This window comes from Physeter macrocephalus, chromosome 2 (genome assembly GCF_002837175.3).
Source record: "Physeter macrocephalus isolate SW-GA chromosome 2, ASM283717v5, whole genome shotgun sequence".
Classification (NCBI taxonomy): domain Eukaryota; kingdom Metazoa; phylum Chordata; class Mammalia; order Artiodactyla; family Physeteridae; genus Physeter; species Physeter macrocephalus.
In genome coordinates this window covers 94,244,437-94,265,476 of record NC_041215.1, presented here as the reverse complement: position 1 = coordinate 94,265,476, position 21,040 = coordinate 94,244,437, and the positions used below count along the sequence as shown (strand labels likewise).

At 35.7% G+C, this 21,040-nt stretch overlaps 1 protein-coding gene across 21 annotated transcripts in view; it reads right to left on the bottom strand.

Moving 5' to 3' along the window:
* The window catches only part of ANKAR (ankyrin and armadillo repeat containing), a 96,697-nt gene that overhangs the window by 39,838 nt on the left and 35,819 nt on the right, over window positions 1-21,040 (bottom strand). For 16 of the 21 annotated variants that reach the window (XR_003677117.2, XR_003677118.1, XM_055089042.1 and 13 more), the window contains 5 exons: window positions 8,020-8,294; window positions 7,695-7,848; window positions 7,449-7,610; window positions 2,632-2,738; window positions 814-936 (listed from right to left, as the gene is read on the bottom strand). Coding sequence is in view for 19 of the 21 variants with exons in the window: in XM_055089042.1 (XP_054945017.1) it covers window positions 814-936; window positions 2,632-2,738; window positions 7,449-7,610; window positions 7,695-7,848; window positions 8,020-8,294 (821 nt within the window). In the remaining 2 variants the exon portion in view is untranslated. Of the gene's footprint in view, window positions 1-813; window positions 937-1,988; window positions 2,158-2,631; window positions 2,739-7,448; window positions 7,611-7,694; window positions 7,849-8,019; window positions 8,295-21,040 lie in introns of those variants that run through there. The other 5 variants (XM_055089027.1, XM_024115630.3, XM_055089052.1 and 2 more) reach the window with 4 other exon arrangements.

Sequence of the window (21,040 nt, the reverse complement as noted above, 5' to 3'; positions counted from 1 at the left end):
GAGGCAACCTAAGTGTCCATCAACAGATGGATGGATAAAGAAGATGTGGCACATATATACAATGGAATATTACTCAGCCATAAAAAGAAACGAAATTGAGTTATTTGTAGTGAGGGGGATGGACCTAGAGTCCGTCATACAGAGTAAAGTATGTCAGAAAGAGAAAAACAAATACCGTATGCTAACACATATATATGAAATCTTAAAAAAAACCAAAAAAGTGGTCCTGATGAACGTAGGGGCAGGACAGGAATAAAGACGCAGACGTAGAGAATGGACTTGAGGACACGGGGAGGGGGAAGGGTAAGCTGGGACGAAGTAAGAGAGTATCATTGACATATATACACTACCCAATGTAAAATAGATAGCTAGTGGGAAGCAGCTGCATAGCACAGGGAGATCAGCTCGGTGCTTTGTGACCACCTAGAGGGGTGGGATAGGGAGGGTGGGAGGAAGACACAAGAGGGAGGGGATACGGGGATATATGTACATATAGCTGATTCACTTTGTTATACAGCAGAAACTAACACAACATTGTAAATCAATTATACTCCAATAAAGATATTAAAAAAAATAAGGAGACTCTGCACATTAAAAAAAAATTGTTACATTTCAAGATGAAATATGACAACTATGAAACATATGGAACAATATTATTCCATCATTACAAGCTAACAACCCACCAAAGAGATTTTACATTTCTTAAATAATACATTTGAATATTGCCACGAAAAAGACTTGATGAAATTTTGAGGATGTAGTCTAAAAATCATTTTCTTCTAAATGAGCTCTAATATTTTGTATAGTTATTACCTTATCTTGTGAGTGAAGAAGATAAAGGACATCAGCATAATTAAATCCTTCATTTTCTTGTAATTCATTCTGTAACCGATCATTCCTTAGGACAATGCATGCCAAGGAAAATGCCACTTCAACCTAAAAATGTGATTTTCAAAAATTATTTTTCACTCATGGTTTATCAAATGACATATTTCATTATACAAATATTTATATAGGATATACCAATTCAAAGATACCATAAAATCCATTAATTCCATCTCTCTGACTAGTATTTAGAGAGTGGCATTTACAACTTCTGGAGAAATGTCCCTTATAATTTTAACAGCTGAGAAAATAGCCTTCTGTGTGCTGCACAATCACAAAGTTCCATTTGAGGGCATAGGGGGAGGCAACAAGGGCCTGCAGGACACGTGAAGAAGTTTCTCTTCTTAAGTGCATAGTTGCATTCCTTCTACATCTAAAAAAAGGTTTTTTAAATTTCCTAGCATGAATTTTAAAGCTGTTCTGAACTGCTTGTTAGCTACTGACCATTGAGTTGTAACGCTTTAATAGAATGCCTTCAATTGAAGCAAAAACACTGGCAGATAAACCTGAGGAAGTTTGCCTCTTCTAGCTCTGGAGTCATTTAAGGAGGTTGTTAATGAACCTTGTTTATTATTGGGCTCAGTAGACAAATTTTTAAAGGGCTACACCATGCATTTCTATGAAAAGTGTGAATTTGAAAAGCATGATTATTATTGCAAAATTACTATAGAATCTTACTTGAGGAAAAGTATTAAAATGTATTTATGTTTTGTTTTAACAAGTTTAAGAACTCAGTGAAAATATATACTGAAATACAGATAGATGCAGTTGAAGTAAACTGGCCATGAAAATGCACATTTTAAAATAAAAATGTATTTTTATGTGGTATTTTCCTTCATCTTGTGAAATTTATTTGTACTTTAAAAGCCGTTGCAGTTTTTACATATAATTCAAGCCAAAAAATTGCTAGCACATGCCTCTTTTTTTTTGTTTCCCTAATTAACTCCTGTAATGAAATAATCTCTTTCACAGCAAGAAAAGCCAGATAACTTATGACATCTTTTCTGATAATAAACACATTCCTTAAATGAAACAACGCTATGTTTACTTATATATTTCCTCCTATGTTATTTTTATTTTCTCATTTCCAGCAAAGCACATACCAAATTTTGAAGAGAAAATATATTTCTTGGGCTTCCCTGGTGGCGCAGTGGTTGAGAGTCCGCCTGCCGATGCAGGGGGCGCGGGTTCGTGCCCCGGTCCGGGAGGATCCCACGTGCCGCGGAGCGGCTGGGCCGTGAGCCATGGCCGCTGGGCCTGCGCGTCCGGAGCCTGTGCTCCGCGGCGGGAGAGGCCACGGCAGTGAGAGGCTCGCGTACCGCAAAACAAACAAACAAACAAACAAACAAAAAAATTTCTTGTTCTTATAATTTCTGTCTGGCCAAGTACAGACGTCCTGAATTTCTAAAACCTTGGTAAAGGATTTGAATAGATGTGGATGTCGTTTATTAAAGGCATTTTACTAGAAGTAAATGGAAGAGTGAATGACTCCTCAACAACTCATAGTAATACCTAGCGGTGTCCACCCTTGAGATAACTATTGCTGCCAGACAACACAGACTGCTCTGTAGACGGCAGGGCTGTATTGATGGTGTGGCACTGACAGGATTCACTTATATTTGAGAAATTTTGCTACATAAATCACATCCTCATTATCCCCACCCAGTTTTAGCAACCAGTATCTGAGGAAGTAGGGCAGAAATTCTATGAATAATCATGTATCTCACAAAAAAATCTTATATATACCTTAATGTTAGGAGAAGGGTGATTTCTCAGTAGTTGGATAAGTACTGGAAAGGCATTTTCTTCTACAACAAATTGTTGACTAATGGGATTGCTTGTATGGGCGACACCTGTAAGAATCCACAACTCCATGAGATAATATTTTTTCCATCTTGAAAATGGTAAAGTCAAACATAGCTCAACATATTTGGTTGATAATGTGTCCTAGCATAATATGGTTGGTAAATTACAAAAAGAAATGCTATATTGACACTATTTTACCTTAATTAATTTTTTAAAAGGCAAAGTGGATAAACATGGAAAATTTACTGTTAGAAGTGTAGATGGTTTTCTAATAGTCACAGAACAAAGAAATTAGAAGTGCTGGACTATCAGGGAATAATCATGTAATAGCTATCATTTATTAAAAAATTATTATGTACAAGGTACTTCAGCTTATAGTTGCTACTGTTTTCCATAAAAAGTTTGTTTTTATAAAAATAATTCGAGTAATCACCTGGTTAAATTTCTGGATTCCTTAAATACACATACTAAAAAGATAATCTTACTTCTCCTTTTAAACATACTACTTTAAATTGCGGTCTAATCTCAATGAAGAAACTCAAATCATCTCTTTCTAGTGGACATGCACAAACAATTTAAATTTTGTTCTTTTGCCAATAAATGTCACAACACATATGCAGTGGGTTTACATACTTAAATATAAATACAAGATTGGGCTCCTTTATGAACAATGAAGAGAAACCACCTACTTATTATGACCTGGGGAAGTTTGAAGGGACTAAGGGAAATATTATAGAAGGAGCAAAGAATACTTTGGTTTCCTTGTCCCCTACTCCCCCCACACTGGCCACCAGGGGATGTACACAAACACTAATTACATGAATATTCTTCATTCAACCGACAGGTATTGAATGCCTGGTACACCAGGCGCTGAGGTAGGAGGTAGGGCTAAAAGAAGGAATTAGATTCTCTACCCTCAAGGAGTTTATATTTTATAGGGTGAGCAACTATTTAAATATATGATTTCAATACCATGCAATAAGTGCTTTGACAGAGGTTAGAAAAGTACACTTGAAGCACAGAAGAGGTATTGCTCACTTCAGAGCAGGTGGAAAAGGAGTAGGTAGGGAGATTTCAAGGGGTGAAGATGCTGGAGGCGGGTTTCAAAAAAATTACTATTTTTAATAATGATGATTCTAATGATGATGGTGGTGTTATAAGATGAACACCCTCAAATCTCTGACTGAATCTTCACATGTTAATAATGGAATGGAACTCAAAAATTAAGTTGGGGAAAGAATCACTACAAGCAGTAGGCTGAACAATTCTCAGAGCTCACACTTGTCTCGGGATGATTTGTGTTACTACTGGCCAGCGTGTAGATACCTCATAATACATGGGACTATACAAAGAGATTGAGTTCTCTGAAAGGAATCATCTCAAAAGCACAGGGTTAAGTTAGTTCCAAAGTAAAGGCTGCTCTAGACTTGTCCTAGGAAAGGTTAAAAGCTAGGTGCAAAAGGATCAATTTGATCCCAAGTAAAATAACTGCATGCCAGAATAAAGCCTAACTCTCTTTAAAGGAAAACAATAAGATCCAGCATATATCAATTTAAAACTCACAATGCCCAGCATTCAATCAAAATTTCGTAAGCATGATTTTAAAATATGAAATACCTAAGGTAAAACTGGCAAAAAATGTGCAAGAGTTGTACATTGGCAACTATAAAACATTGCTGGGAGATAGTAAAGAAGGCCCAATTAATGGAGCAATATACCGTGTTTATGGATTACAAAACGTGATATTAATGGGATGCATGTTCTCCCCAAATTTACTTATAGATTCCATGCAATTCCAATCAAAATAACAGAAGGATCTTTTTTAGAAATTGGCAGGTTAATTTTTTAAATTATATGGAAATACAAGGGACATGAAACAGCCAAAACAGCGTTGAAAAACAATAGCAAAGTTGAAGGACTTAATGCTATCTGCTTTCAAGATTTACAGTAAGTCTACAGTAATTAAGACAGTGAGTATAACATAAAGATAGACAAATAGTTAAACAGAACTGAATAAAAAGTCAAGAAATAGACCCACAAATATCTAGTCAATTGATTTTTGACCAGTGCCTAGCTAATTCAATGGAGGAAAAGATAATCTTTTCAATAAATGATGCTGAAGCAATTGGACAGCCATACGTGAGAAAATGAATCTCAGGCAACTCAAAATGTATCATACATCAAAATATAGAGGAAAACAGAAAAACTTTATGATCTTGGGTTTAGCAGAGAGCTCTTAAAGAGGACACAAAACCTACAAACTGAACAATTTTTAAATCAATGAATTGGACTTCATCAAAATTTAAAACTTCACCTCTTCAAAAGACCCTGTTACAAAAATGTAAAGATACCATAGACTGGAAGAAAATTTATGCAAAACATACATCTAACACCAACAAAAAAAGAGCTGTATCTAGAATTTATAAAGAATGCTTACAACTCAAGACAACACAATGTAAAAAATGGGCAAAATATTTGAACAGACACTTTAGCAAAGAAGATATACAAATGACAAACACATGAAACGATGCTCTACATCATTAGTCATTAGGAAAATGCTAATTAAAACCACAGTAAGATTTACTATATATCCACTACAATAATAAAATTACCATACTAAATGTTGAGGAGGATGTGAAACTACTGGAACTCACACACAGCTAGTAGAAGTGCAAAGTGGTAACACTACTTTGAAAAACAATCTGGCAGTTTCTTTAAAAGTTAAACATACACCTACCATATGACCCAGCAATCCTACTTCTAGATATTTACCCACGAGAAATGAAAACGTGTCTATACCAAAACTTGAACACAAATGTTCGTAACAGTTTTATTTACAATATAGCAAGCAACAGGAAACAATCCAAGTGTCCATCAATGGGTGCATGGGTAAACAAATCATAATATATCCATATGCATTAGTGTTTTCCAAAGAAAAAGAAGCAACAGGATATATATGTATATATGTATGTATAGCATAAGGCATAAAATCAACCATCACACCATACAATGGAATACTACTCAGCATTGAAAGAGAAGTATTTTATTGATATTTGATACAATAACATGGATGAATGTCAAAATAATTATGCTGAGTGAAAGAAGCAAGAAAAAAATACACATGTAGAATTCCATTTACATAAAATTCTAGAAAATGCAGACTAATCTATAATGATAGAAAATAAATCAGTGGTAGAGATCATTTAATATCAAATTTTAAAAGTAATTTTGTGCTGTTAGGATCCATGCCATGAATTCAAATCAGCACATTATTTTTTAAAGAAAAAAATCAGAAGCTTATTTTTTAATATGTAAAATACAATAAAGCCATTCTCAGATCATAAGAAAAAAAAAACAGATCAGTGGTTATCTGCGGATGGGGTGCAAAGAGGGAGGAATTAGGAAGGGACAATGAAACATTTGGAGGTGATGATTATATTCACTTACTTGATTGTGCTGATGGTGTCAGTGCTGAATACATATGTCAAAACTCATCAAACTATACACTCTAAATAATGTATTTAATATTTTATTCTATTGTTTATTTTATTTAAATATCTTCTTATATGTAAATTGTATTTCAATAGCACTTTTTAAAAAAACTCACATTTTAAAAGCTCTAGGTGTGCAAAGAAGCAGGAAAATATGATTCATAATCAAGAAAAAAATCAGCCAATAGCAAGAGACTCAGAAGTAACGGATATGCTGGAACTAGTTACAGGGATGTTAAAACAGCTCTTTTAAGTATGTTCTATATGTTCAAGGGTATAGAAGAAAACATGAACATGATGAAGAAGAAAAAGGAAGGGGTATGTGTGTGTAAAGAGTCTAAGCTGGTGAGTTTGAAAGCAAGAGTTTTTTTTCTGTAGTTCTTGTCTATGGCAAATGTGGACAGCTTTGAAGTGAACTAATGAGAAGAAATTGAAAACACACACTTATATCAGTTATCTTTGTATTTGTGTTATCATTTACTAGAATTTTAGAAATAATTTATACCATAAACTCTGGCTAAAACAACAACAACAACAAAAAAAATTATCTTGCCTGACTTGATTGCCTGCAAGCAGTTAGTGAATTTCAGTAAAGTAGCTTTTCTAAGAAAAAAAGGAAAAAAAAAATTTTGAAACCAAGTCCTACGTTCTTCAGCTAGAATTTTTTTTTTTTTCTGGAAATACAATGGACTAGAAATAAAGTTTTAGTTTTTTTTCCTCTCTTGCCTACAGGAAGCAGTCTCAATCAGTCCCATACATTCATGCAGGTCAGCAAAGAACATGACTTTTAATTTTTGGTAAGTCAATCACCAACAATTCCACAACATTTTTCAGATATCCCAAAAGGTTAATTCCTCCGCAAAGAAAGCAACAACTAGACCTACTGGCCACTATGTAAACAAAGAATCATTACGGAAAGAGACTGGAATCGAAAAATGTGCCGCAGCATTAGAAACACTTCTATATCTTCAAAAACATATAGTTCCTGAGATTCAAAATAAGAAATATTTTTCTCTTAACTTAAAAAAGGAGATTCCTTTAAGTCAAAATAGCCAAGGCTCATGGTCCTCATTTCTCATTCTAACCAGAACTCAAGAGCAAGACTGATACAATATGCTTAACTACCCCACTTTTACTCATTAAGGTCTTGGCGAAATAAAAACATTATAATAACAGATTAAATATGGTTAAGGGCTGCAACAGTAGGGATAGAGAGGAAGAGAAGTATTTACTGATATTTTTAAAACTGAGAATAAACGTACAAACCAATACAGATGGATCCCACTGCTTTGATGACACTCAGAAGTGTTCCTTCAGCTATTTTACTAATCCTTAGTAAGCGAACCAGTGGTGCAATTCCATTCCCTTCACATATTTGATTTTGGTGTATCCTGCTGTCCTTACTTAGTGCTATGACTGCTTCACCACCTGGCAACAAAAAGCAAGAAACACGTGTGATACTCCAATGTCCGGTTCTATATTGTACAGATTTATGCATAGAAAATAACTTACCAACATACTGCATTTTAGCTGATGGTGATAAAAGCATATTTATTATAAAGTTGTATCCAATCTGTTCTGCCATATACTTTTGTTGTTTCAGTGTTTGTCCTGCCAAGGCCCAAAGTGCTACAGCTCCTTGTTCCTTAACGTCTATTTGAAACGCCTATTTAAAAAAGTATTCTATTCAGTCAATGAGGATTAATTGAATACCGTAGGAATGTATGTTTGATAAAATGTTTATTCTAGAATTGGTTTTAGTTTTCTTTTCACTTAACTAAATTCAACATTGAATGCTTTATTTAAGAAAAATGAAAAGGAATCATAAAATTCCTACCTTGAGGAGTTTTAAAAGATATTTACTTAATGATTTTTCCAGAAATGCTCTCTGTATAGCAGGGTTGTAACTTGCCAGTGCTTCCACAGCCATTGCACCCTTCACTTGAACACCAAGTTGTTTTCCTATAAAAAGAGCCACCAGAGGAGGAATGGCTCCTTCCATAGCCATAGCATCCTGAACTTCCTTATTGTCACGTGCAACCTCAGCAATTGTAACAGAAGATACAGCTGTCAACACATCTTCAAATGAATTCAAGAACCAGTTAAATAAATCTTTTAAAAAGAACATAAAAATGCAGCATATATCACTAGTTTCCCATATTTGAAAATCAAATTGATAGAGTTTAGAAAATTTAGAAAATAAAGAAAAATAGAAAAAATAAAACTGTCCAGACTTTCACCACCCAAGCACAAACATTTCATTTAATCTCATCCACTATTTTTATAAATATATATAATATATATTATATAAATATAGATAACTTTAGATAGTGTTACAGACATTTAATATAGTTGTACTATAAACACAGATTCCTGCATTTTAATTTACCAGTAAAAATTTTCCCATTCTTTATGAACATCAGTGTCTCCTAAATATTCCATTAATGGGTGTATCACATTTCCTTAAACATTTGCATTTTAAAAAATAATGTGTTGTTTCCAACTTTTCACTGTTTTAAACAATGCTTAGGAGAAATCTTGGCACATTTCCTTCCTGTTTGTATTTTTTTCCCTTAGTATAAGAGTCCTAGGAACTATTGGAATAACTTAATACATTTGCAGTAAATTTATTTTCTTTTTTTACCCTTTTTCTTTTTTTAAAAATTGAAGTATAGTTGACATACAATATTGTGTTAGTTTCAGGTGTACAGCATAGTTATTTGATATTTAAATACATTATGAAATGATCAACTCAAAAAGTAACCATCTATTCCCATACAATGTTATTTCAATATTACTGACCATATTCCTTATGCTGTATATTACATCCTTGTGACTTATTTTATAACTCGAAGTTCGTACCTCTTAATCCCCTTCACTTATTTCGCACAACCCCCAAACTCCCTTTGCCTCTGGCAATCACCAGTTTGTTCTCTGCATCTATGAGTCTGTTTTTGTTTTGTTTGTTCATTTGTTTTGGTTTTTAGATTCCACACATAAGTAATATGATATTTGTCTTTGTCTGACTTACGTCACTTAGCGTAATACCCTCTAGTTCCATCCATATTGTTGCAAATGGCAAGATTTCATTCTTTTTTATGGCTGTAAATATTCCATTGTGTATATATACTACATCTTCTTTATTCATTCATCTATCAGTAGGCACTTAGGTTGCTTCGATATCTTGACTATTGTTAATAATGCTAATTGAAAATAGGGGTGCTTTTATCTTTTTGAATTAGTGTTTAAGTTTCCTTGGGTAAACATCTAGAAGTGGAATTGCTGGATCATTTGGTAGTTCTATTTTTAATGTTTTGAGAAATCTCCACACTGTTCTCCATAGTGGCTGCGCCAATTTACATTCCCAGCAACAGTGCTAGAGGGTTCTTTCTTCTCCACACCCTCAGCAACACTTGTTATTTGCTATCTTTTTGATGATAGCCCTTTGGAGAGGTGTGAATGATATCTCATTGTGGTTTTGATTTGCATTTCCCTGGTGATTAGTGATGTTGAGCATCTTTTCATATGTCTCTTGGCCATCTGTATATCTTCTTTGGAAAAATGTCTATTCAGGTTCCCTGCCCATTTTTTAATTGGATTGTTAGGTTGTGTTTTTTTTGTAATGTTGAGTCATTTCAGTTCTTTATATATGTTGGATATTAAGCTCTTATCGGATATATTGTTTGCAAATATTTTATCCCAGTCAGTAGGTTGTTTTCTCATTTTGTTGATGGTTTCCTTTGCTATTCAAAGCTTTTTAGTTTGATTTAGTCCCATTTGTTTATTTTTGGTTTTGTCTCACTTGCCTGAGGAGTAATATTAAAAAAATATTGCTAAGATCAATGTCAAAGAGCATACTGCCTGTTTTCTTCTAGAAGTTTTAAAATTTCAGGTCTTACATTTAAGTCTTTAATCCATTTCAAGTTTATTTTTGTACACAGTGTAAGAAAGTGTCCAGTTTGATTCTTTTGCATGAAGTTGTCCAGTTTTCCCAACAGCATTTATTGAGAGATTATCTTTTCCCCATTGTATATTCTTTCCTCCTTTGTCACAGATTAACTGACCACATAAGCATGGGTTTATTTCTGGGCTCTCTTTCTGTTCCATTGATTTATGTGTCTCTTTTTGTGCCAGCATGATACTGTTTTGATTACTATAGCTTTGTAGTATAGGTTGAAATCAGGGAGTGTGATACCTCCCGCTCTGTTCTTCTTTCTCAAGATTGCTTTGGCTATTTGGGTCTGTTGTGGTTCCATACAAATTTTAGGATCATTTGTTCTAGCTCTGTGAAAAATGCCATTGGTATTTTATTAAGGATTTCACTGAATCTGTAGATTACCCTGGGTTGTATGGCCATTTTAACAACATTAATTCTTTCAGTCCACAAGCTTGGTATATATTTCCATTTATTTGTGTCAACTTCAATTTCTTTCATCAATGTCTTACAGTTTTTAGAATACAGGTCTCTCACCTCCTTGGTTAAATTTATTCCTAGATATTTTATTATTTTTCATGGAATTGTAAATGGGATTGTTTTCTTAATTTCTCTTTCTATTAGATTGTTATTAGTGTACAGAAACATAATGGATTTCTGTATATTAATTTTGTATCCTGAAAATTTACTGAATTCATTTATTAGTTCTAATAGTTTTTTGGTGGCCTCTTTGGGTTTTCTATATATAGTATAATTTCACCTGCAAACAGTGACAATCTTACTTCTCTCTTTCCAGTTTAGAGTCTCTTTATTTGTTTTATTTTCTGATTGCTGTGGCTAGAACTTCCACTACTAGTTGAATAAAAGTGACAAGAGTGGGCATCCTTGTCATATTCCTGATCTTAGAGGAAATGCTTTCAACTTTTCACTGTTGAGTATGATATTAGCTGTGATTTTGTCATATATGGCCTTTATTATGTTGAGGTATATTCCCTCTATACCCACTTTGTTGAGAGTTTTTATTATAAATGGATGTTGAATTTTGTCAGAAGCTTTTTGTGTATCTATTGAGATGACAGAATTTTTATCCTTGGTTTGTTAATGTGGTATATCACACTGGTTAATTTGTGGACATTGAATCATCCCTGGGATAAATGCTGCTTGATCATGTATGATCCTTTTAATGTATTGTTGAATTTAATTTGCTAATATTTTGTTGAGGATTTTTACATCCATGTTCATCAGGGATATTGGCATGTAATTTTCTCTTTTTTTTTGTAGTTTCTTTGTTTTTGGCATCAGGGCAATGGTGGCCTCACAGAAGGAGTTTGGAAGTGTTCCTTTCTCTTTAGTTTTTTGGAATAGTTTGAAAAGGATAGGTATTAACTCTTCTACAAATGTTTGATAGAATTCACCTGTGAAGGGACTTCCCTGATGGCACAGTGGATAAGAATCAGCCTGCCAATGCAAGGGACACGGGTTTGATCCCTGGACTGGGAAGATCCCATATGCCACAGAGCAACTAAGCCCATGCACCACAACTTCTGAGCCTGTACTCTAGAGCCTGAGAGCCACAACTACTGAGCCCACATGCTGTAACTACTGTGCACCTAGAGCCCATGTTCCACAACAAGAGAAGCCACTGCAATGAGAAGCCCGCACACCGCAACGAACAGTAGTCCCCGCTCTCTGCAACCAGAGAAAGCCTGTGCACAGAAACGAAGGGCCCAACGCAGCCAAAAATAAATAAATTAATTAATTTTAAAAATAAATAAAACTTAAAAAAATACTTGTATACAAATGTTCATAGCAGATTTTTATTAAAAAAAGAATTCACCTGTGAATTCTTTAGTTTATTGGGAGTTTTTTGATTAATGATTCAGTTTCACTGCTAGTAGCGGTCTGCTTCTATTTCTTCCTGATTCAGTTTATCCATTTGTTCTAGGTTGTCCAATTTGTTGGTGTATAATTGTTTGTAGTAGTATCTTATGGTCCTTTGTATTTCTGTGGTGTCAGTTGGAATTTCTCCTTTTTAATTTATAATTTTATTTATTTGGGCCCTCTCTCTTTTTTCTTGATCAGTTTGGCTAAAGGTTTATCAATTTTGTTTATATTTTCAAACAACCAGCTCTTAGTTTCCTTGATCTTTTCTATCTTTTTTGTCTCTATTTCATTTACTTCCACTCTGATCTTTATTATTTCCTCCATCTACTAATTTTTTTGTTTGTTATTCTTTTTCTAGTTCCTTTAGGTGTAAGGTTAGATTGTTTGAGATTTTCTTCCTGTAATTGATTCCTAATACCATTGTGGTTGGAAAAGATGCTTGATATAATTTCTATCCTCTTAAATTTGTTGAGACTAGATTTGTGGCCTAGCAAGCTATATATCTGGAGAATGTTCCATATGCACTTGAAAAGAATGTGTATTCTGCTGGTTTTGGATGGAATGTTCTATGTATATCTGTTAAGTTCAGTTGGTCTAATGTATCATTTAAGGCCAATGTTTCCTTATTGATTTTCTGTTTTGATGATCTGTCCATTGATGTAAGTGGGTGTTAAAGTCCCCTACTATTACCGTGTTAATGTCAGTTTCTCCCTTTGTGTTTGTTAATATTTGCTTTACGTATTTAGGTTTCATTTCATAAAATAAGAAACTGAAACTTTTAAATCCACACTTATTAAGAAGCTAAACAATTCATTCTAATTTTTAACCACTTATAATCTAGACTATTAAAACAAACCATTTTCCAGTTTATAAATGACTTAAGGCCAAAATAATGAATTTTAAAAAGCAAAACAAAGTTGAAAAATTACATGTAAAATATCTAAACCAAGTGATATTATGTCTTCTACTTAGGAAAAAAAGCTTCTTGAATGGCTGAAATGAAGATAGAGAGACAGCACTCGTGGGAAAAGGATTTCAAAACATAACACGATGGTATAAGGCACTACCTTAACTTCAGTCTACACTGGGTCATCTTAAATCCAAAACATGAACAGGGGAAAGAAGGACAAAAACATCCAACTTCTCACGTCCTTTTAGCTGGTTTGGCAGTTAACTGCTTTTCTCTTTCAAATTCCTTCTCTCATTGCTGCTCCCTTTCCAACTCTTCTTTTTGCCTCTTCTGCGGCAGTTTAAGTGCTCTTTTTTTTTAACTTTGATGTCTTTTTATGAAGCATCAGCATCTCTTTTCTTATATTCACCAACTTGGCATGATAGTGTTTAGCTTCAGTGAACAAAGCATTAATATCCAACATAGAATGACATTCTTTAAATTTTGAATTCTTTAAATTTTGACTTCTTTAGTGACCCACTGGTTGTTTAGTAGCATATTGTTTAGCCTCCACGTTTGTGTTTTTTGTAGGTTTCTTTTTTTTTTTTCTTGTAGTCGATTTCTAGTCTCATCCTGTTGTGGTTAGAAAAGTTGCTTGATAATGATTTTAATCTCCTTAAATGTATTAAGATTTGTTTTGTGGTCTAGCATATGACCTACTCTAGAGAATGTTCCATGTGTACTTCAAATGAATTTGTATTCTGTAGTTTTTGGATGTATACATCCAAAACTTAACATACATGTTAAGTTCATCTGGTCTAAGGTATTAAGGCTAATGTTTCTTTATTTTCTGGATGATCTGTCCAATGATGTAAATGCAGTCCCCTACTATTGTGTTACTGTCAATTTCTCCCTTTATGTTTGTTAATATTTGCTTTACGTATTTAGGTGCTCCTATTTTGGGTGCATATGTATTTACAGGTGTTATATCTTCTTGTTGGATTGATACCTTTTATCATTATGTCATGCCTTTCTTTTTCTCGTTACAGTCTTTGTTTTGAAGTCTATTTTGTCTGATATAAGTATTGCTACTCCAGCTTGCTTTTTATTTCCATTAGCATGGAATATCTTTTTCCATCCCCTCACTTTCAGTCTGTGTGTATCTGTAGATCTAAAATGAGTCTTGGGGGCTTCCCTAGTGGTGCAGTTGTTGAGAATCTGCCTGCCAATGCAGCAGACACGGGTTTGAACCCTGGCCCAGGAGGATCCCACATGCCGTGGAGCAGCTAAGCCCGTGTGCCACAATTACTGAGCCTGCGCTCTAGAGCCCGTGCTCTAGAGCCCACAGGCCACAGCTGCTGAGCCTGCATGCCGCCAACTGCTGAAGCCCGCAGGCCTGGAGTCTGTGCTCCGCAGCAGGAGAGGCCACCGCAGTGAGAGGCCCGTGCACTGCAGTGGGGAGTGGCCTCTGCTCACTGCAACTAGAGAAAAGACCAAACGCAGCAGCAGGGACCCAATGCAGCCAAAAATAAAGTAAATAAAATAAATAAATTTAATTTAAAAACAAATAAAAATAAAATGAGTCTTGGTAGGCAGCATATTTATGGGTCTTGTTTTTTTATGTTTTGTATGGAGCATTTATTCCATTTACATTTAAAGTAATTATTGATAGGCCTGTACTTATTGCCATTTTGTTAATTGTTTTCTGGTTGTTTTGTAGTTCTTCTCTGTTCCTTTTTTCTTCTCTTGCTCTCTTCCCTTGTGACTTGATGAGTATCTTTAGTGTTACGCTAGGGTTCCTTTCTCCTTATTTTTTGTGTATATATTATAAGTTTTTGGTTTATGGGTACCACTAGGTTCATATGTAACAACCTATGTATATAGGTGTCTATTCTAAATTCATGATCTCTTAAGTTTGAACACATTTTAAAAGCTCTAAAATTTTACCCCCTCCCCATGTTAAGCTGTCTACTAGCTCTATAAGTGGTTAATCCACTATCTTTATTATATTTTTTCCTTTACCAGTGAGATTTTTTTCTTTCATAATTTTATTATTTCTAGTTGTGGCCTTTTCTGCTTAGAGAACTCCCTTTAACATTTCTTGTAAGGCTGGTTTAATGGTGATGAACTCTTTTAGCTTTTGTCTGTAAAACTCTTATCTCTCCTTCAATTCTGAATGATAACCTTGCCAGGTAGAGTATTCTTGGTTGTAGGTTTTGTCCTTTCAGCACTTTGAACATATCATGACACTTTCTTCTGGACTGCAAAGTTTCTGCTGAGAAGTCAACTGATATGGGAGTTCCCTTACATGTAACTAATTGCTTTTCTCTTGCTGCTTTTAAGATTAAGATTTTAATTTTTGACATTTTAATTATAATGGGTCTTGGTGTGGACCTCTTTGGGTTCATCTGTTTGGGACACTGTGCTTCCTGGACTTGGATGTCTGTTTCCTTCTCCAGGTTAGGAAAGTTTTCAGCTATTACTTCTTCAAATAAGTTCTCTGCCCTTTCTCTCTTATCCTTCTTGGACCCATATAATGTGAATGTTGGTACACCTGATGTTGTCCCAGAGGTCCCTTAAACTATCCTCATTTAAAAATTTTTTACTTCTTTTTTCCATTCAGCTTGTGTGAATCCACTACTCTGTCTTCTAGATCACTTATCCATTCTTCTATATTATCTACTCTACCATTGATTCCCTCTTGTATATTTTCCATTTCTGTTATTGTATTCTTCAGCTCTGATTGGTTCTTTTTATATTTTGTAACTCTGTTGAAGTTCTCACTGTGTTCATCCATTCTTCTCACAAGTTTGGTGAACATCTTTATGATTATTACCTTGAACTCTATCAGGTAGATTGCTTATCTCTGTTTCATTTAGTTCTTTTTCCAAGGTTTTGTCTTGTTCCTTCATTTGGAACATATTCACCTGTCTCCTCATTTCGCCTAATTCTCCAAATTCATTTCTATGTATTAGGTAGGTTCCTTCTCTCTCCCAATCTTGGAGAAGTGGCCTTATGTAGGAGATGTTCTATGGAGTCCAACAGCATGCTCCCCTCTGGCCACCAGAGCTAGATGCTCAAAGGGTGTCCTTATGTGGGCTATATGCCCCCTTCTGTTGTAGTGGGGCCAGCTACTGTGGGCACACTGGTAGGCAGGACTGGCTCCTGGTCTGGCTGACTGAGAGGTCCTGCCTTGTGTGGTTGCTGTGGGCACACTGGTGGGCAGGGCAGGCTCTGGTGGTTAGACAGTTGCGAGGCCAGTGGTACAGGACTGGTGCACATAAGCTGGTGGGTGGGGCAGGCCCCTAGCACTAATAGGCTAGAAGGAGGATTCCAAAATGTGCCTTCCAGCATCAGTGTCAGCACAGTAGAAGATCACAAGAATAGCTGCCTCAGTGTCTCATTCCCCATTAGGAGTCCCAGCTGCCTCCTGCCTCTCCAAGAGGCCTCTCCAAGATGAGCAAGTGGGTCTGACCTAGGCACCTTTCAAACTGCTGCCTCTCTGCAGTGCGCCTCAGAGCATGTGAGATTTTGCATGCACCCATAAGAGCAGTTTCAGTTTCCTACAGCCCTCTGGCTCTCCCAAACATAAGCCTCACTGGTTTTCAAAGCCAGAAGTTTTGGGAGCTTATCTTCCTGGCATAGGATGCCCTAGCTGGGGAACCTGATATGGGGCTCAGACTCCTCACTCCTCTGGGAGGACTTACATGGCCATGATATCTTTCCCACTTGTGGGTCACTACATTGGGGGTGTGGGTCCTGACCAGACCATGTCTCTGCCCCCTCAACCATCTCATTGTGGTTCCTTCTTTATATCTTTAGTTGTGGGAAATCTTTTCTGCTAGTCTTCAGGTTGTTCTCAGAGATAGTTGCTCTGCAAGTAGTTGTAATTTTGGTGTGCCCGCAGGAGGAAGTTAGCTCAGCATCTTCCTATGCTGCTGTCTTGAACCTGACCTGGTCCCCAGAAAACTGCTTTTCAAGTGATATGATAATAGCATCTTACTCTCTATTAATCAGAGTATGAGAGTATCAATGTCACTGTATCTTTTTAAGTACAGATATTATCATTAAGAATAAATATATAAATAGGCAAAAAATGGTGTCTTACTTTATTTTGTTTTTGGTTACTAGTAAATCTAAACATTTTCATATATGCATATTAACGAGTTGTAATTGTTCTCTTTAAAACTTAGAGAGGGACTTCCCTGGTGGTGGTGGTTATGAATCTTCCTGCCAATGCAAGGGACATGGGTTCGATCCCTGATCCAGGAAGATCCCACATGCCGCGGAGCAACTAAGCCCGTGCACCACAACTACTGGGCTTGTGCTCTAGAGCCCGCGAGCCACAACTACTGAGCCTGCATGCTGCAACTACTGAATCCTGTGCACCTAGAGCCTGTGCTCCGCAACAGGAGAAGCCACCACAATGAGAAGGCTGTGCACCGTAACGAAGAGTAGCCCCTGCTCGCCGCAACTAGAGAAAGCCTGCATGCAGCAATGAAGACACAGTGAAGCCAAAAAATGAAATAAAATAAAATTCAGAGAAAAGTTGCAAAAATAAGTCAGAGAACTCTCCTAAGATTTAGCAACAATTGATTTTTGCCCAAACCAATCTTTACTATGATGTTTGCAAAATGTCAATTTTCCAAATCTACTGCTCCCTTCATACTTATCAGTTGCATTCTACTGTAAAGAAGAGCTCTCCGTACTTCTCTATTTATTTATTTCCTTGTTTATCCACTTATCATCAAGATGGGCTCTTGGATTTTTATTTTATTCAATGAGTTATAATCCATTAATTTCATTATTTGTATTGATTCTCTGTCCAAGATTTGGCAATTGCCCAAGACTGTCTAACTTGAAGGGCCAGTGGGAGTTCCTTCAAGTTGACCCCTGTGTCCTTTAGATACACCTCCATTTGAGGTGGGGGGCATTTTCTTACTTTCTGCCACAATATGATGTTTTGGACTTAGCATGTACCTGCTCTGCCCCAGCCCTGGAATCAACCATTTCTCCAAGAAGCTCTGGTTTCTTTTAATGAGGTATGGTATTTAGAAATAAATATTTGGGTACTAGGTATGTTCATTGCTACTGAAGTGTCATTGCTACTAGACTCTTTTAGCAGACAAGGCTAGGAAAATATATATATTTCCAATTTTCCAATTCCAGTCCAACCCCACGGGATTCTTTACTGCCTTTCCACATTCTGTATATTTCCTTTCACAGGGAGACCCCAATAATATTAACACTTTATTCATTTGGTCAGTCCTACAATACTTATAGCACAGGTTCAGAGCTGTTTCACCCATATCACTATGAAACACAAATCCACTAAGAAGAATTCAAGATATGTTTTTTTCTCCCCTAGACTGAAGCTGTATAGTAAAGCACTGTGCTCAAAAGTTACCTTAAAAAGCTACTTTAAAATTTAAAAAAAGTTACCTGTGCTCATTTTTTTCTTTGTAATCTAGCTACGTAATTCATTTGAAATATAATTGGGTTCATTTGTTTTTGTTTGTATTCAATTTTAGATTCCCCCTTCTGTCTTGTAGATTTAATGTAGTTTTTTTTTAATGTGAAGACATCAATATGTTTCCAGAAGTTAAAACTGTACAAAAAGGTGTTTTTAAATTCAAGCAACCAGACTCTCTAAATTTAGCATTTGTTCTTTCATAGACTTTCTATTCAGGTTAATTTTCTGTCTATTAAGGCCTTATTGTTCATATCAATTTACATACTCACTTTATGTCAAATATATTAACTTTTTTGTTATGAATATTTTTATAATTCAATCACTTATATATTCAGCAAATATTTTATTGAGTGGCTACTAGGAGTGTCCTAGGTACTGGGAAACCATGATGAACCAACAAAACAAAGTCCTTGGCCTTGTGAAGCAAGCTCAAAGGCCAGAAGTATGAAATAGCAATAAGCTCAATATGAATTGAGAATAAAATAAGAAAGGAAGGGAGTGACAGGAAATAACAGGAAGGTTATTTCCTTTCCAAGTTGAGAAGTTTATTTGTTTTTTTGTGGTTTTTTTTTTGCAGTACACAGGCCTCTCACTGTTGTGGCCTCTCCCATTGCGGAGCACAGGCTCCGGAAGCACAGGCTCCGGAAGCACAGGCTCAGCGGCCATGGCTCATGGGCCCAGCCGCTCCGCGGCATGTGGGATCTTCCCGGACCGGGGCACGAACCCGTGTCCCCTGCATCGGCAGGCAGACTCGCAACCACTGCGCCACCAGGGAAGCCCCCAAGTTGGAAGCTTAGAAGGGCTGATAGGCTGTGCTAAAACTTTGGACTTTATCATAGGTGACAAAGAGCCACTGAATAATTTAAAGGAAGGGAAAGATATAATCAATTTTGTATTTTAGATAGATCACTCTAGTAACACTTGGAAGGTTTTTCAGCTAATAAGTTAATAAAATTAAGAGAGGGTGAAGGGAACCATTCTTTCTCTTACCCCATATTGCTGCATCAGTCCAAAAAGTAGAACTTCCTACTCTCATGTTCCACTCAGGAATGTTACTCATTCCTCCCATAAAATAATGTCATTGCAAATGCATGGCTTAGGTTCCTTTTGGTGCTATATTTTTGCTGTTTTCTCAAAGCAAGCTTTCCAGCTGTTACTGAAGTTTTGATCTCCATTACATTCTTGTGTCTATTTATCAATTGCATCCAAATTCTAAAGGGAGAGGGCTGTCTTTACTTACACCTCAATAATCCAGACTAGCTCTGAAGCTCAGAGGAGAGGTCAGGGATTTTGATAGAGAACTGGGAAGAATAGATTATGAATGTAATGAAGTTACTAAGAGTAAATAAGATTGCTTAAGAAGCGTGTGCTGTGTGAAAAAAGCAGCAGACCAAGAACAGAAGCTTGAGGAACTCCAACATTAAGAGTTGGGTGAAAGAAGCCTAATGATGGAGGTTTTTTTTTTTTTTTTTCTATCTAAAACCCTTTCAGAATTCCAAAGTTCAAGATTTTAGAAGATAATGAGCACATACTATACATTACATAATATCCCAGAGAATCTGGAGAAAACATATTTCTGCAGTGAAATGTATGAATAATCATTTTCAGAAGGATGAGGTTGCTCTTTAAATTTTGCTCAGATAGTTTGGAGTTGAAAATCATTTCATATACTTTCTGCTACATATTTGAATTTCCATGGTGGTGTTGTGATGTTATATAAACCTTTGTTAATAACACAGAACAGGACAATTGTATGCATTAGAAAAGATGAAATAAGAAGCATTGTAGGAATGAAAACATGTATGCATGTACATACATATGGGGAGGAGTATGAAACAAACAGCTAAAGATGGTAAAGCAAAGACCTCAAACAAACCAAACTCAGCAAAGGTTGAGGAACCCCTTGGAAATAGGGTTAAGGAGATGTTAACAAGTCCATAGTCTTAAGAAACTGCATGTGAGTCTACTTTGGGGCCATTTTACCTTAATGCATGAAATCTTAGAGCGGTTCAGAATAGTTAAGAGGATATTGGAATTAATAAAACTCTTTTGTAATTCCCTAAAACTTAATAGCACAGCTAATATCCAGGAGAATCATTTGTTAAAGCACTGAAATTATAAGTGTAGAATTTACAAATTATAAATGGGGAGAAAAACAATTAAAATTTCTTCAAAAGTATTTATCTTCCTTGGAGTGAAGAGATAGTATAGATTACAATATAGGATGTTACTTTTATTTAGGTTTCAGATGAGGCAAGAGCCCAAAAAAGAAATGATTTTGGTAATTCATTTCTATAGCTTTCTTTTAGGAATTCATTTATTATTTATCCAAATTGCCTCTACAATTTGTGCTTTGTTCAAGCATCTGGGGTTGGGAGGATGAAAAAGGATAGGGAAAACCTATTTCCTGACTTTAGGAATTTGTAATGAAGGGAAAGGACTTTCAAATGATTTCACTACATGATAGAGGTCTTTAGAAGATGATAATTGCTTAAATTTGAAGTTCTAAAGTAAAAGAAAGCCTTCTGCAACAATCCCCTTATCCATAACCTTGTCTTACATTTTAGCCAACATATTTATTCTGTATTCATTCTTAGAGGACTAGAATAGAAAGACAGATGACAAACTGAGCAGGAGGAAAAACATACAACCTTTCCCCCAATTTTTTGTTCCCCCAA